The following is a 17,666-nucleotide window of genomic DNA, read 5'->3' on the forward strand; positions in this document are numbered from 1 at the left end:
AAAGTAATAGGTCTATCCAGGTGCAGGTGGCACAGGTCAACATTTGCAAAATGAGGTCCTTCAAAAAGACTCTGGCGGACACTTGTGTCTCATCAAAATGGGTCATTTTAAAGCACTTTTTACAACATAATGTGATTGACTCCACTGAGGTTTCCAAGTGCCTGAATACTTTCTCATGACAGAAGTGACTTAGTGCACTGAGAATTACCACATACACCCACATCAGCCATACATGCACACACACTCCCACACACCTATCATTCACTGACTGCCATGATGGAAAGGGATTTAGTTTGTGGTGTTTAATGGTGTGTGGCTCGATTACAGAGTGTTTTTCTCAATGAGTTGCTCTGAAATCTGACTTCAGCACACACCAGAGTATTAACTTTGATGCAGCATAGCTTCTCCTTCTGAAAATCCTGTTATCACCCCTGTGTTAAGCCACTACCTGTGGCCAAAGTGAGATTGAATGTTTTGTTGGCATGATGGGATGGGACTGCATGGAATGACATCGCACAGTTATGAAGTATTTTGCATTTCCTTTGACCTCCGCAGTGAAATAGGTAGAATAAGAGACAGCAGTGTTTTTTTTAATGTATTTCCTATTTCCCAATTACCTGTCTTCTTATTCATAACACTCCATTAATATTGTAATGCCAGTCTAAAATGAAAAATGCAAAACGAAAAGATTTCCACCCATCACACATTCTGCTATCTTTTACAAATATTGCATAATGACATTTTCTATTTAGCGCCATTGAATTTTATTAGCTCCATAGTTAAACGCTGTAGTATTGCTCTATACAAGAGGAAGTGGGTAACATCTTTTAGTGCATTATACAGAAAAGACACTAGGTTAAAAAGTGGAGACTTAACCAGCTTATTCTGTTAGTGGTAAATCACTAATGGCGCACACACACACACACCACACACCACACACACACACACACACACACACACACACACACCCTTCCCTCATGAACAGTCTGAATATAATTAAATATGGATTTTTTTTAATGCTAAAACTAAATGTGTCATTGACTGGACAACCATCTTTTTATTAATACTGTAGAACTGATACCGGGGAGGACTCAAAGCAGATTTCTTAAACTCATTTTATAAAACAGCAAAGCTGCAATGATTGATGATTATGAAAGTCATTACTTGTGGCTGGCTGGGCATTCAGATGATGGATGGTTAATATTTGCTTCAAATCTAATTAAAGTGGCTGTCTTTGGAAAGGAATGGAATAGTTCTTTGCCAACGACAGCAGCGTTAATGACTGGACCCAATATTCACACTTTTAAAAGCAGAATTGCTGTCAACAGAGCTGTTTTCTGAATAGTTATAAGGATCACTTTATAGACGTGACAGCTCCTTCTATTCCAACAGTGCCTCAAAGATCATACTGTAATGATGATTCCTGTAACCTGACAAATCTTTTGGATTAATCAGATAAATTCTTTTGACGATCCCAGCCTGAATCCTTACTCATTTTCAGCTGTACAGCCTGACTCTAAGCTCGACACAATGTTGTATTTCCATGCTACGCTGCACACAATTCTGCCTGCAATGAAAAAATATTGATTATCCCAGGTATAATCAAATAGATGCTGATTACACAAGGATTTAAACTAAAATGCACCCAAGCAAAGAAAACTAATTGAGCATGAGAAATGGGCAAGATTCAAACAGGACGACGAATAAATAAATAAAATATCTTAAGACAACTCATCTTTTTGGTTGGAAGAGAGGACTTGTATATGAAATTCAAGGTCAAAATATTTACTTATTTCACACATCTTTACAGCGATCTATGGGAATACTTACTCTTGACTTGGTTCTATAATGCAAACAGTGCATGAAGAGTACAGCAGAGAACACACACACACACGTCCTCACTTGACAAATGAAACTTAAACAAGAGGTTTTCAGACGCCTACTCTTAATATAAATACACATTCCACCTCCCTAAATCTGCAGAGTTCCACGAAATTACTGGGAACCACTAAAAACAACTCTAAACAACTCTGATGAAAGAACATTGAACGTGTTGAATTGCTGTTCTCTGCTTGAAACATAAGGAAATACACAATAAAATCTCAAATGAAAACATGCAGCAACTCACACACTGTGCCAACACACTCACACATTTTTGAAGTAGTGTATACATATCAGCTTGACCACAATCAGACATGTTTTTTTCTCTAGTGAGCTCACATGTAGCCAGAGGCTTATGTCTGTGGTTAAGGCCTCACACTGTGCAGAGTAAACAACAAACCACATGAATTCAGTGTTTGATTAGCACAATAAAAGACAGAGAAATAAAAAAATAAAAATAGAGAGTGTGTGGTGTGTAAGTATATGGCAGCCATCTGGTCATGTGGGGAGTAAAGAGGCAGCTCATTGCTGGAGCGAAGGGTTTCTTTAGATGTTCCATTCCTCAAGCATCAGATCTCTATGTTTACCCTGCTCACCATGGAGAGGAGACACCTTGTTCTCCTGAAATGCAGGCAGCACGCACAGCTCCGTGAGTAACATCACAGGCTGGGGTGAAAGGATGTTTATGCTTTCCAGGATTTTGAAGTAACAGGCAAAGCTCTGACAGTAGTTCCTGCCTCATTTGGTAGTGATTTAGTAATGGAAACAGTATTGATTGTACACAGGGAGAGGTAACATCAGTGATTAACCAATGGATCCTTCGGTGAGTCAGATTGTTACAATCTTATGTTATGCTGATGATCTTTAGTCAAGTCTGCAAAAGTCTTTGAATTGCAGATCCTATTCTAAGGTTTCTAACACAGGGAATCATAATGAAATGTATATAAAGTGATGCTCATAGTATCTATAATTTTTCCATGCAATGTAAAAGGGCAGCTGTAAAAATGATGCAATGTCCTTAAAAAACAGTAAAACAGTAATTTACATTGCTTTGTCAAAGAAAGTCTGAGTTTGCGTAATATATAAACTATTTAAGGGAATTCACCAGAATAGCTGCGACTGGTTACCTTTCGACCGATGTTCTATTCTCAAAGATTCCAATCCTATAACACATCTTGGAAAATTTCGAGCCACATGAGAACATCCTGGAGGATGTTTTACTCTCTGTGGTTCGTCATGCATCCAAACCCAACCTCAGCATTGAATTGAGCAATGAGCATTGAGATGTTTTCAACATATTTCTTGGGCAATCAGTCAGGCTGTTATTGAGGCTGGTAGTGCTGCACAGAACCTTGACTTGGTTAAGTGTTTTGCCTCTATCGTCAGACCATATCACCAGCCGGTCTTTCCCCAGAGATTCAGCTGCCTGAAATCCCAAACTCAGCAGCAGGAAACAGCTACAGTAATGCCCCTTCAGCCCTCTGTGTGTGTGTGTGTGTGTGTGTGTGTGTGTTCATGTTTACATATGCGTCACTTTCCCCTTTTTGGCCACTGTCTCTTTTTCCCCTCCACCTGGAAAAAGTGAGTCCATACTGTGCACATGAAGTGGAGCACAAAAGTACAGTTTCTACACTGTCAGAGTGTGGAGAGTTCAAATCTGTATCCAATATTTTCTAGTGGCTGTCCCAGTGGCCTCACAACCATAGCAGCAAAACATTACCTATCAGATCCAAAATTTACACGCAACAGAAGAGCCTCTGTAAATCAAAGTTGAAGGTAAGTGCAAAAAAATAGTCTCACAGGATTCAACAAACATTTTTCACTTTCTTGAAATTAACTATTTCCACATGCTGTACCAGATGGTTAAGCAGTCTGTTGTCACAAAGCTAGACAGACTGTAACATGATCCCAAGGAAGCTTCAAGGGCTGAGAAAAGTGTGACATTCATATTTGATTACTGGTGTGCCAGTTGCCAAGTAGGATTTTTTTCCCCTACATGACTTAGAGACTCATTTGTTTAAAAAGCTTTAGCTGCTGACCACTGTTTGCCAGTCACAAGTGGATTTGTTTATCCTTTATTTCATTTGTTTTACATTTATCAAGGCTTTAGGACATCTGCAACAGCGTGACTGGACCTCTTCTTAATGTGACAAATAATGCTGGCTTATTGGAAATACTCATCATTTCCCTCTGAGACATGTTAATGATCAGCTACAACGGCCCAGAGGCAAAAAACAGAAGCACTTTAAAGTTGAACTATTTCAGATGAGTCCAAGTCTGTTCAAAATGAAGACTGGGCCTCTAAAAGAAACTGAATCTATCAGGAGAGAAATTAAATCTCTGTAGGAAATTTGGATGACTCACAACCAGCCAAGCAAAACATTAGACAAAATAACACACATTCACAGACACACACTTACACTGCGTCTGTCCCTTTGAATTTCCAGGGAACTGATTGCTGTTGGCATGCCTGTAGAAAGAAAAGCTGGTCGTCAAAAGCTCCTAGGACAGTGGTGAACATCGTCACCCTGCACACACCCAGTGAGCTGTTGGAAAAGGTTCAAGTGTAGATCAAAAATGTTACACTATCTTTTTTATTGTGAACTTGGGGAATGCCCTACTTGCCGAGCATTAAATTTGAAGTGGTGAAGCCTATAATAATCAGAGAATTAAGACTTTAGGCGTAGAGACAGGGTTATAAAAACCACCTTTACAAACCTGTAACACCATAAGGTGATGATAATATTGTTATCTCATAGGGGTATTAAGATTACAGTATATTATGATTCCATCAAGGACATAAAGTCAGTGTTGTGAGACCACAGAGTCGGCCTGTCCAAACAGTAATTCTAAGATGTTAAGCTGTTTTATGGTGACCTTGTGGGTATGACCAACCTGTTGATGTAGTGGAATGAGATACCTACTAACAATATTTATATTTATACTTTGAGTCAAAACAAACAACTAGGAAGAAAGAAACTATTTTTGACTACAGTCAGTTATACTGTGGAATGACAACAATAAACTACCATAATAAACATTACCTCTTTTGACCACATACTTTTGTTATGTGGCCTGATTACCCAGGTAGTGTGGACATATCTATTTACACTGTATCTAAGAAGGTACACTAATTTTATATTGGCATCACTTTAAGCCATTAATCCCACAGGGACCTGTGTCACAGTTATTAGTATTTTTCAGCTCATAATTTGATCACTGACCATTTACAGTTGTCATGTAGCTGGTGCAATGTTTGTATGGCATCACCCTGTAAAGGTGATATGCCTTTTTTGGACCCAGTTGCTCTGAGTCTATAAACTTAACCACGTTGCTATGGAAAACTGTTCTAAAATGGTTTATGACTTTACAGTGGGCCATTAACAACCATTTCTACCACCTCACCTGGGCATGTTCTTCTTTGTTTGGACTGGAAAGAGACTCCCACAACATACAGAACAGGTTACGTGGTAATGTGAAGCTATACGTGATTGGACGACGGGTTTGTGTGTCTGGGAACCTGCTACTGGTTTCCCTGCCACACACACACACACACACACACACACACACACTGAGCCACAGGCAGACAGTCTCTGCAGAAGCGGCAGCACAGCAGGGCAAACAAACTCTCCTGCCGCCGCTTGGACGCCAACAGTTGTGGCAGAAGTGAAGACGGTGCGATGTTAAACCCGAAATGCCACCTTTGAGTCAGAGAAGACAGCTAAGAACACGGAAGAGGCTGCTGGAGGAGGCGGCTGGACTGTGACAGCAGCTGGAGAAATTAACCCGAGCGTTTGGGAGCTGCACGTGGAAGCTATCGCCGAGACGCATCGGTGAGTCGCGTTAACGTCAAGCCGTGCTTCTGTTTCAGAACATTTGACACCCATAGGAACAGTTTTCCAGCTGGGAAAGTTTAATTGGCGGTTTATACCCACAGAAGGAGACTCGTTTTCACCTTATCGATCTGCTATTGGTACTTAAAGTGCGTCAGTGGCGTCTTTCGGCGTCTTTACGGTGGAATCAGTAGTGCGTGCACGCGCGTGTGTAGCTGATTAACTGATAGTGCACGTGCTGCCGTTACACTGCGAAAGTTAACGTAAGTAGTTGTTGTTTTTATTTTTGTTTCCGGACGTTGTTTTGTGTTTGTGCTGGGTTTTTCTGGAACAGACCTGGTATTGAAACCTTCCTGGCTTTGCTTTGACGAAAGAGTTAATAGCTGTGCTGAAATGTACTTTTGGTGTTCTGTGTGGCGAGCCGCGCCTCCCTGGAGCTGTCTTTATGACACCAGGCTGCTGACACGCTCTGTTGAAAAGAAACCGAAAATTACTTATAGGATCAATCGTTCAATATTTGATCAGAAGGACTTTGGAAGCCAAATATTACAGTGTCAGCCCGGACATATGAATTTGGTTGTTGTCCAACGTGAATATCAGAGTACTATGATTGCAGGCTTCGCTTGAATCCACAAATTATTATGGTCACATTTTGAAGCGCTGCTGATAATAAATCAAATGGAGTTAAATGTTAGAGACATAGTCATCCCAGATGTTGGTGTTTTCTCTAGGACAGATGAACAGCAGCCTATTTGATTAGTTAGAGTTAAACGGTAAATATTTACTGAATAATGTGGATCATTGTTGGGGGGTTGCTTTCTCCTGAGGGTAGCAACATGAAACAGTCTCATAGTCAGTTTGAAAACAGGTTTTGTCTGTGAAATAAATACTTGGCATATTTGTGTGATCAAAGGTGGAACTGGTCCAAAGCCTGAGTCTGATAAGCTGTTCTGAATGTTCAGGGCCACCTAGAGGCCCCTAAAAAATCCTTGTTTTGGTTGGATGAGACGATGGATTTTTGACATTAACATTACTGTTTAAAGGGCTCTGAAAAGGTTTCTTTCAGTCTAAGGGCTTAACCTGTTGTCTCAGCCCATGAAAGTGTATGTAAAGATTTTTCAAAACACAAGTGTTACCAAAATTAGATCCATTGCTTGAAACTTCACTATGAACAACTGCACTATGAACAACTGCAAAGCTCTTTTCATTTACATTTTAATGTCTAGGTTTGTCTCCAGAAATTCTGGAGTTGGGTCTCTGCCTAGTGCAAAGATAAGAAAAAACTAGTTGCATTTAAATGCTAGAATTTCTGAAGAGCCATTACCACACATCTCAAGCGCTGTATCTCTGTGACAGGTTGGGACCTGGAAGGCCGTTTGGTTCTGATTAGCTGTGAGGCTGCTAATCCTGCTCTTGTACCTCCCAAAACCCTTAACTACCCCAATTATTTTAAAATATTGCTTCTCTCCATGCAGGAGTTCAGGGCTTAATTTGCTCTGGCATGCCACAAAAGATAAGTTTATATATTTACCCGTGGTTCAATGTCCACTTACAGTCAGCATAATGTAAACTATGGAACTGGCTCAGTCCTGATGTCCGTCACCTCAGCATGTCCTGTTGCCAGAGAGGACACATATCCTTGAAGGCAGATATAAGGACTCTTGTTTCCTCAGTACAATAAAAAGAGGAACAAAACCTGCCTCAGTGCTTCTGATATAATTGGATTCTCCAGTCATTCTAATCACAGAGGCTGTGATCACCTTGTTGTCATAACATAAATTATGCTGTCTGCGCTATTAGCAGAAACAACCCGTCTGTTTTGTAGTACATTATAATGAAGCTGTAAAAATTAGAAACAAGGCTGATTATGTTTTGGAATTTGAATTTTTGCTGAGTTTACTCCAAGAGTATCATCTGAATCTGTTACTTTGGCTCTCTACACTGACACAGGGCTTTTGTTAACTTATCCTAGTATTATTCTGAGTCATTTTAGTGATGGATGATGGATGATTGTGTTTAAGGCATTTAGTAGTAAATGCTGTTTACCCCACCACTGCTCATTCCCTTCCAAGTGTTTTATTGCCATAAGGTGCTGGATGCTAAACATGAGCTCATTTGGGTAGCTGGCATGTCATTCATTGATTCATGGTTAGCTTATACTTCACTGGCACTATATAACATTCAGTAGCAGCTGAGTCACCCAGAAAAATGGATGGGTCTATCTATATCTTTCTTATTTGAGGGAAAATAATAAGGTCTTAATAAACCTGCTGCCATGATAGAGAGCTATTCTTATTTCATGGGTTCAATTATTTATAACATAAAATATACAATGGTGTGACAGTCTATGCATTGAGTTTTTGTCCAGCACTATACAAAGTACATTTGCTCCTTTACATATCACAAAAAAGAAGAATGAAATTATGAAAAGTATCTCTAGGCAGAAAATGGTTTTGATCCTCTCCTCACTCGTTGCTCCCCTCTGAGAGCATTTCAGGCAAACTGCTGTAATATGCACTTAAGTCTAAAGTGGCCTACAAATTAAAGTAGCATCTCTCAGAATAGCCAATTATGGATTCTAACATAAGAGTTCCCCTATTCATTGTCTGAAAATCAGTTCCTTATACTGAGCACAAACTTTTCAGCTGTGCAAAACAAAGAACCTCTCATATGTTTAATTAGACAACCTTCTTTCTTTTAATTTCTTGTCTTGCCAGCATTATTGATTCTGATTTGGTTGTGAGGAATCCAGATGGCCTGTTGTCTTAAACACAAACAATGACTATCTTCACCCAAGAGTGCTAAAATAAAGTGTGAGCAGCGAGAGCCACTTAGAACCCACTCAGGTAATAAAGAGAAAAGTGAAGTCCACTTTACTTGTTTTCAGACCCTTTCATTATTTATCATAGCAGATTTGACTAATTGAAGCAAAATTGAAGATTTTTGGATGGCTGATAGCAAAAAACAGTGACAGTATGCTTTGCTGCATTTACACTGAGTTGGTGCTGAACGAAGAACTGGTCCTACATCTCAGACCTTGGACAGCTGGGTCAGGCCTCAAGTCTTACCGAGTTGAATAAGCTGTTCTGCCCACTGTACTTGTTTTGAACCTATATTACAAAATTAACACTGTTATTTGTTGTACATTTTCTACAATGCTATTCAGAGAAAACAATTTCAGCTTTAAATTAGAGCTACAAGCGAGAGAGAGAGAGAGAGAAATGTTTAATTCCCCAAGTATAGTTTTGGAATAGTCGTCAATATTGTAGAAATACTGATAAAATTATGGGCTCAATTTTTCAGACTTTTGTGTCTTATAAAACACCAGAGAGATGTTTTCCCCAGCATGAACTGTGATGTGTAGCTGTGCACCATAATAATTCTTGGTGTTATTGGCCCTTATTTACAGACATACTATCAGTATCAGACCTGAAACGTAACTGTTTTACTGTGCGTTTTTGTTTCATTTGCACCACACTGTGACACTAACATAGGATTAGATTTTAACACATCTCAGGCTGGCACTGACACAACAAGCAGCACTGCTGACAGTATCATCTGTCAGTTATTTTATGAGGGCTAACATTCACCATATGTACATGTGGTGATTTTGGATACCGCTTGTTTGAAGTGACACTGGTATGATTTCACCATCTGAAGATGTAATCTGTGAAGAAGTACACTTTGTATATCAAGACATTGTGCAGAGGTAATATGGGGAAAAAAAAAATTCACCTTCAGTTAAGGTGTTGTCGACATCCCAACTGCAAATTGAATCATTTTTTTAAATCTTCATTGTTTTGGGTAATCATCTTTATTTTCGTATTGTCATATTGCCATTACAAAGATTCAAATGACTCCAGGCTGCCATCACTCATTTTAAATGTCAATATAACTGGAAGTTGCTGTCATTATGTGTTTTGGTGTATTAGACAGTGTAATGATCATAAATTCTCTGCAGCAACAGCTTGCTTTCTCCTGAATTGAGAGCTCCCTCCTCCCTTCTCTAAGGTCTAACATGTAAAAACTGTTGTATGATGTGTATGTTAATCAAATACAAATGAAATGCATACTTTACAAATAATTCAACATCAGCTGTGTGTAGTAGTGGCATTTACTTTACATTCACAACTAAAATGTACTTTCTTATGCATATCATTCCCGTTTTGGTGCATACACAGATGCCTAACCCCTAGGGAAGCAGTTGATAACATTTTGTCAAATCTGAATCTGCTTATTGAATCAGAATCCTTTGGAATCCCTTATTGAATTTGTTGAAGTAGTTTTGTTAGTTTGAAAAAAAGTGTTTTTATTTCAGGGTGGCACCGTAGTGCAGTGATTAGCACTGTTCTCTCACAGCAAGAAGCCTTTGTGTCTGAACATCTGCCAAACTGAAACTTTTTGCATGTTTGCATCTAACTATTGCATATCTATGATCATTTTAACAACAACAACAACAACTTGGTAATTCTTCTCTTGATGGATTTCACCTTGTACCAGCTGTCTCTTTCGCTTTAAATTTTTATGCCTCTCCAAAGAATTTAAAAAGACACCTTCATTTTTCAGTGTGAAACGTTCCATATTAGCCACTTGTCTTCTGGAGCCTTTTCCTCTGCTACTTCTGCTGCTGTGGCAGATTCCAATAGGCTTGTGTGCACAAGCTGAAGAACAAGACTGTGTTGACGCTTAAAGAAGTAGGTGTGCAGCTAACTCAAAGACCCCACTCCAATGAGGCCCCAGGAGAGTCATGAGCACTGACTGAACAGATTTCACATTAACACGTCGAGCAAGACGGAAGCAAGGGAATGAGCAGCAATAGTGCTACAACTTTGACTGCATAGCAGTACACAGCCTTAATGAAGTGATTTTTGGGGCTCTGCTTAGAAATAAGGTGATAAGCAGCTGTGAAATATATGTTCTGTCATTTTCACTGCCACAGCATCTCCTTGGCTTACTCCAGTACAACTGCTCAGCCCTGTGCTGTGAGCACCGCATAAGACCGCTCAAAGTCGAACCATAAGCTATGCAATGTAGCTGGCTATATATCACTGCCTAGAGGCTCCTGTCTGCTTTCGTTTCTTCTTCCTTTTTTCTTTCTCACTTGCATCCCCCATCCTCTTATTCGTCGTTCCCGTCATGCTTCAGTGGGTCACCTGATGGGAAATATTCACTCCCCTTTGGTTGGTGACAGCTTGCAGTGTGATATGGGCAGCACTCCTTCCCAGCTGGAGCATAGTAGAGAAGAGGGAGAGATACTACAAGGAGAGGTGCTCTGCTGGGATAATTTTCTACTAAAGAGCAGCAAGACCTGTGACATTTCCACAATTAACTGTGATTTTCTGTACGGTTCTATACTGTTTGGGCACTTTAAGGTTGGACTGGCAGAGTACAGGGCTTGCATCAGAGGTCTGTAAGACGTGCGCACATCTCAAAGCACAGTTTTGCAGTTGTTGCATGGGGTCTGGCTCGCCATATTTGTTAGCCTTTCTAATTAGTCCCTGCAAAATCTTGGCCACAGCTTTTGTTTACTGTGAAGTCTTACATTGCTGATAAAGTGGAGAGGAAGAGAGATGTATAGAAGGGGAGGAGGAGATTCAATACGGCCTCTAAACACTCATGCAGAAATGTGTAGAAAACAAAGTTTGTAAGTGTTGAACTGCTAAAATTGCAATTACAGCTACTTATAATAACCGTTACAATTCACAGTGATGATATGATACTAAATTCTATCTTAGAAAATACTATACAGCAAAGAAATAATACTAGCTTCATGGAAATACTACTTATTCTGTAGGGATGTTTATTAGATTGCACTATATTGTTGGAGTGTTACCAAGCACAAAGCCTTTATGTTTCATTACTGTTATAGCGTTCCTTCTGGCCTGATGTAATCTTACATTGAGTGACCACCAGTCAACACTGGCAGCCTTTCACCCACTAACTTTAAATGCAAAAAAAATGGCTTATGCACTTTTTGCTCTTCATATGAACTCTGTACTCCTGCAAGTTTTACTTTTGTGATGATCTGTTAATGAAACTCTGACATTTTGTTTTTCTCAGAGTACTTATTTTAAAGGTTGCTCCATTGTTACAAAACAACAAATTAGTGTTTGTGTTTATTAGCAAGCTCGTTTGATGCAGGCATTGTTTCATGGCCTGGCTTGCAGCAGAGCAAGCGTATCTATTAGTGGGTAGTGGTTGAGAGTGTTTGTACATCTGAAGTGAATGAACAGACTGAAAAAATGATTAAGCTGCACACCCCTCATGAGAGCATTTGGTCCTAATTAACCAATTTCTTTATGACTGTATCCTGCACTTAAACACAGCAGGCCAACTAAGCATAGTTTTTCAGTGATAGCATCAGACATACTGCAGTGTTGCTTGTGGATTATTCCCAGTAGCCAAGAAATAAATCCAGTAATTCACTAATAATAGAAACATCATTGCTCTTCTGTATCTGGGAGACCAGTACTCTTAACAGCTTCAGCTGAAGGCATTTTATCTCGTGAGTGGCAGGGTTTTCTTTGAGAACATTGCAAAGCATTTATAGATATGGAGCATAGAGACACACAACCATTCTGCATTTCAGAAACCTTTACTTCCTCTCTCACGCCATACACTATGAGCATTGGTGAGTGGACAAATTTAGGTTTTTGTTATGTGTACAAGCTTTTGGAGACTGAGGAAATGATTGGCTCAAGGCTGAGCATGTGAACACACACAATTATAAGCAATTGCTATCCTAACTGTTCTTTAGGAAATGATAACTCCTGCTCAACTTTGTCACTACTGAGGTTTTTGTGATTGAAAATTAAAGCGTGGTAAAACGATGACTGATGCAAGAAGCAAGAAAAAGCTACCCATACCACTGAAGTATTATGTTAAAAAAAATCAGTGTGACAGCTCTCTCCAGAATGGGTGTTTTTGTTAGTCTAGATATTCCACCGAACACATTGTCAGCAGTTTTAATAGGAGCTATACCTGACAACATGGAAGAATAAAACAAAGATTGCTTGAATGGCCAAACAACATTAGAAAAAGTTAGGAAAAAAGTTTTTTGTTAGTTGCTTCTAATTTAGGAGATTTTCAGAAACTCTTCTGTTTAATTTCATTTGCTGTCTTCCCTCTCTCTCATCTCTGTGAAGAGTGGATCTCATCGTCTTCACTTTAACTGGTTGCCAGCTGTTCACTCCTGCTTACTTCAAAGATGACTGCCAAGTCAGCAATCAACAAAGAGGTCTTCATACCCCATGATGAGAAGATGCTTGCTGCTGTGCAGGTGAAGCGGAGGACCAAGAAGAAAATTCCCTTCCTGGCTACTGGTGGTCAGGGAGACTACATGACCTTCATCTGCCTCTCAGGTAAAAGAATAAGTGACATTCTTCTTCTCAACAGGATTGTCTGTGTTTAAATTATTGTGCTATTATAATGTGTTCTTCTATTTGTGTGTGTCAGGTGGTTGTGCTATTGCATTCAAAATAACATTTCAACGTCTCCCTTAATTCTCCCATTTCTGTTCACACTGATGAGCATGTTTACATTTCCTCTGCCAATAGAATTACATGGTAAATCAATTTACTGCTGGGCTTTAGGTCAGTCCTTCTTAAAGATATTAGATTTACACTGAAGCTAAATTATTGTTTCATCAGAAATTGAGGTTCAAATTATTCTTTTTTTGGTTATTTGAACATTGGCTGAGATATTGCTTCTTAATTGAATTAGCCATGCATAATATTCATCAGAATACCAAGAGCCTATTAATTTCAGTGCCAAGAGATCTGCATATGAAGATTCATGGCGCGTCATAATCCTGCCATTAAATGTGTATTAAATTCTGCTTTGGCAGTAGTAGATCACGTCACAAAAGACTCAGTTAATGGTTACTATATAGACTTTAGTGTATATCAATACAGGACAAAGGCTAGTACAGCTGTCTCTGTACAGGATTTTTCCACATTGCCTTCCAATAGTCTTGCACCTGAAAAACGAGCCTCAGTATTTACACTCATGTATGAACCTATTAAAAAAAACATGTCTCAAGTGTAGGTCACAGAGTTGCAGGTTTCTGGGAACAGACACTATTTTTCCAAAGAGTTTATGATAAGTTGTTTCTCTGTTGATATGGAAATGAATATAGCTTGATAATCACTTGTTGTAATGCTAGTCCTGTCACTTACACAGCAGAAGCCTTCACCACTGTGCCCCACTGGAACGCTGCTGCTCCAGAATCTATTAAAGTCACTGGATGTCCTAAGTGCTTAGTTTGCATGGCATAATTGAAATGCATAAATTACCCGATTTTGTAGCTTCATTTAAATTTTTTAAATCTTTATTACAATACTTGACATCATATGATAGATAAAAGATTATTCTTAAGTGGAAAGATAGTGGTTTGAATACCAAATGTAATTGTGATAATTAAGGGATCAACAGAATTTTTTTTTCTTAACTTTGAGTCCTGCCCTACAGTATTTGATTTTTTTTTCCAGTTCCTACTTTTTGTTTTTTTTTTGTCTTTAGAAATTGACATGGGTAGTCTTTTGGTTTATTCCCATTACCTTAAACAGAATTACCATAAATTAATGCCTGGTTATTGGTTACAGTGTCCCTGGTTTGCATATGTTCAGGATCATTTTTGTGTGTTTCCCCTCTTAGTTCCCAACACAATTAAGGTAAATTACCACAAAAATGCTTAATTTCATTTGCTTCAAAATGTATAATATGGGAAAGTAATTGGTTCATCATTGCTTTAGATGATGCTTCCCTGCCTTTCACATCCTGTAAACTTTGACATGCATAAGCAGACAAAAATACAAATAATTATTCTAATAATAATTATAACATTTACTACTTGCTAAATATGAATTGTATTTACTAATTGCGTATTCAAATCTCAGTGTGGATGCTAATTTGTTGGGCAGGTTTTCATTTTATATGCTTGTGTGCATTTGTCTGTGTGTATCAGAGAGACAGACTGGGGCAGGGTGAGTCTTGAATCCCTAGTGATGTGTTGAGGGGTAGCCAATTCAGTGGAGACAAGCAAGATAAATGGGTCACTGTGATTCCAACCTTGCTGTAAGGATGGAGAGCTCTAATGTTGGAATGTGTGACTAAGGGGAGTGTGGGCTGTTCCAATCTTACTTAATTTACTCTTTATATAACTTAGGTGTGTTTTCTGTTCAAGTGTACAGAGGACAAGTGTGAGCCAGGGCTCTCTCTTTGTTACTTCCGATTGAGAAAATTGCCATTTGTTCACTCTATCGTTATGAACAGTAACAGGCTATTTTCCAGTTGCCTTCAGTTCAGTCAGTGTTGCTCTTTTTAATGGAGGACCGTGTTACAGTCCATTGTCTTTTGTAGTGCAATATTCTGTATATATGAACAGATGTTGTATAATGTTCTAAAAAATACAGTTTAGCCAGGTATATCTCCTGCCATAGTTGTCTATTAAATGTGTCTTTGCTCTCTGTTCTATATTAACAGCTGTTTGACTATGCTGCTGTTTTGTATCACATGTGGAGGCACAGTAGTTAAGGCATCACTGTTATGTAGTTCACTGAGTCATGTGGCATTTCTTTAAGCCAGCCAAGCATTGTTCATAAGTGTGTGTATGTGTATGTATGTGTTCCTGTGAGTGTACTGTAAAGCCAAACTATGAGTGTGAAACCAGCTTGTGCCTGCCTCTCGGCATGTTGGAAATACAAGGCTGATGTGTGACTTCCAGTGTTTAGCATGTGTGTAACTAAGTGAAAGCAGTGTGTATGTATGTAACACTGGGGCATCGCTGACAGTCTCATGGTCACAGTAGCAGATAGTTGAGGCCTGAGGGCTATACATCAGCAGAGTTATGTAATGTGTGGCATGTCACAGCCAAAGGAAGCCTACAGTATGAGGAGCTGCACTTAGAGACAGCCATGGGCACCTCACTCTCAAACTGAACTGGGTGCTGTGATGAAACACTGGGGCACTGCTGCTCTAATTCCATAATCCTATGCTGTAATACATATATAAGATCTGACTGAATCCAAGAGAAACAAGATATTTTGAACTAATATAACTTTGGTTGTTAATGCCCTGACTTACACTTTCACAGTAATGACTGTTCAGAAATCCTTGCTTTTATTATTGTTTAGTATGTATGTTATGCAGTTGACCTTGTGCACAGCGGTCAGTTTGAGCTGTTATTTCAGTGTTGGTAAGTCTATATTGGCTGTGTGTTGGGTAGAGAGCTACACCTCTCTGTGGAATAAAATGCTTGGACAACTGCCACTTGCAGAGAGCAGTGATTCTTGTTCCAAAATTGCATGTGGCACCAACAAAACAAGGCTGGTTCAGCTCCCTGAAACCTGAACACTGAAGCCAAAGAACTCAGTGTGAAATCCTGGAGATGGGTTTCACATCAGTAAAACAATAATATTCTTAAATTTTGTGTGTCGATAAATTTTCATTAAGGTGGACTTCTTGTCTAAAAGGCATGTCTAAGTTGACTGAATAGATGTGGGTGTTTGCTAAAGCATATGTTCATGTTCTAACCTCTTTGCTGTGGCAGTTGGGGTCTAGTTCTCAATGTGCTTCCCAATGACATCTGGTGTGGTTTGATGTGGTGAGAATGAAAAACACTTCTGACATTTCACAACATTATATATGTGATAGAAATTTAAAGATAATTATTCTAAGCCCTTTCTGGTCATGATAACCATCTTGCAGTAATGACTCAAGATGTCACATGTATCTAGTCACTCCATTCTTATAAATGAATACCAGATAAAGTGTGGACTAATGTTAAGCCTCTCAGATTTGTGAGATTTGCATGACCACCGGGAGCTTTGAAGGAAAAGTTACTTGTAGAGCTTCATGTCTTGTCATAAGCTAAGTCTAAACCCAGAGAAGATTAGAATGCAACAACTGATCTGTTTTTATTTTTGTGCCTCAGATGTGTTTTTGGTATTAAATTTGCTTATATTTCACTCATACATCACCTATGGTACAAAATGAAACATTCTGGCTTCCCTCCTAGCCTGTGCTGTGATGGGATATCTTTGTTTTCTTACATACATGTGGATGTTCAGAGATGCAAAACTGCACACAGAAACGTGTGTTACCACATTCACAATATCACAGATCTTGAGTACAGAGCAGTGGGCCTGAATGAACATAGGCCAAGTCAGATAGTGAGCTTTCCCTTTGATCACTGGGTTACATGTGGTGACTTTAATGCTGGAAATCATCTCTGAAACAGTGAACTGCCCACAGAATGCTAGGAAGGACAGATGTGAGGCCAGTTGAGCTAGATAAGACCCTTTGGAGGTTGACTGGAGTAGTCTATTAGTCAACGTGGTTTTGATTCACCATTTCTGATCCAGGAATAAAAAATATTATACGTTATATGTATAAATATACGTTTTCAGTGAAGGAAATCGGAATGGACCATCTATAGGGTGTCTACACTGATGCTTTATGTTTTATGTGTTTTCTGTGTGGGATGCATGTGGGCATTCATGTTTGTGGATGTTTTCATGCACCATGAGTTTGTGCAGGCATGTTATTTTGTGGGTTGGTTTAAATGTTATACATAATGCTGTGTCTTATGCATGCCATTATGCCTCATACAACCTCAGGCTGATATCCTTTTGGTATGTATCTTCTGATGTTTGGTTTCTTGTCTGTGGCAACTGATCAATTGAAAGTTAAGTGACAAAGCAAAAAAGACCCAGGTTATTTAATTTTAAACAGCTTAAGCTGGATTCAATGAGTTATGAAAACTGTATATATCTTAAACTTATTCCCATCTATCTTGCACCCCTCTGTCAACATGGGGCTTCTTTATTTGAGGGACAAAGAGCTCTTACCTTGTGTCAAAGTAATGCATTCAGTAATAAATCCTAGTACTAGTGTTATCAATAAGGTGCTTTTAGAATAAAAAATCCACAGTTACCAGTTGTGTATTGCACT

At 39.0% G+C, this 17,666-nt stretch overlaps 1 protein-coding gene across 3 annotated transcripts in view; it reads left to right on the forward strand.

Moving 5' to 3' along the window:
* The first annotated feature begins 5,438 nt into the window (after positions 1-5,438).
* The window catches only part of stxbp6 (syntaxin binding protein 6 (amisyn)), a 43,992-nt gene continuing 31,764 nt past the window's right edge, over positions 5,439-17,666 (forward strand). For 2 of the 3 annotated variants that reach the window (XM_026309231.1, XM_026309244.1), the window contains exons 1-2: positions 5,439-5,714; positions 12,860-13,075. In XM_026309231.1, the coding sequence (XP_026165016.1) occupies positions 12,922-13,075 (154 nt within the window). In that variant the 5' untranslated portion in view covers positions 5,439-5,714; positions 12,860-12,921. The other variant, XM_026309240.2, reaches the window with a different exon arrangement.

The sequence above is a fragment of the Mastacembelus armatus genome, chromosome 22 (genome assembly GCF_900324485.2).
Source record: "Mastacembelus armatus chromosome 22, fMasArm1.2, whole genome shotgun sequence".
Lineage (NCBI taxonomy): Eukaryota > Metazoa > Chordata > Actinopteri > Synbranchiformes > Mastacembelidae > Mastacembelus > Mastacembelus armatus.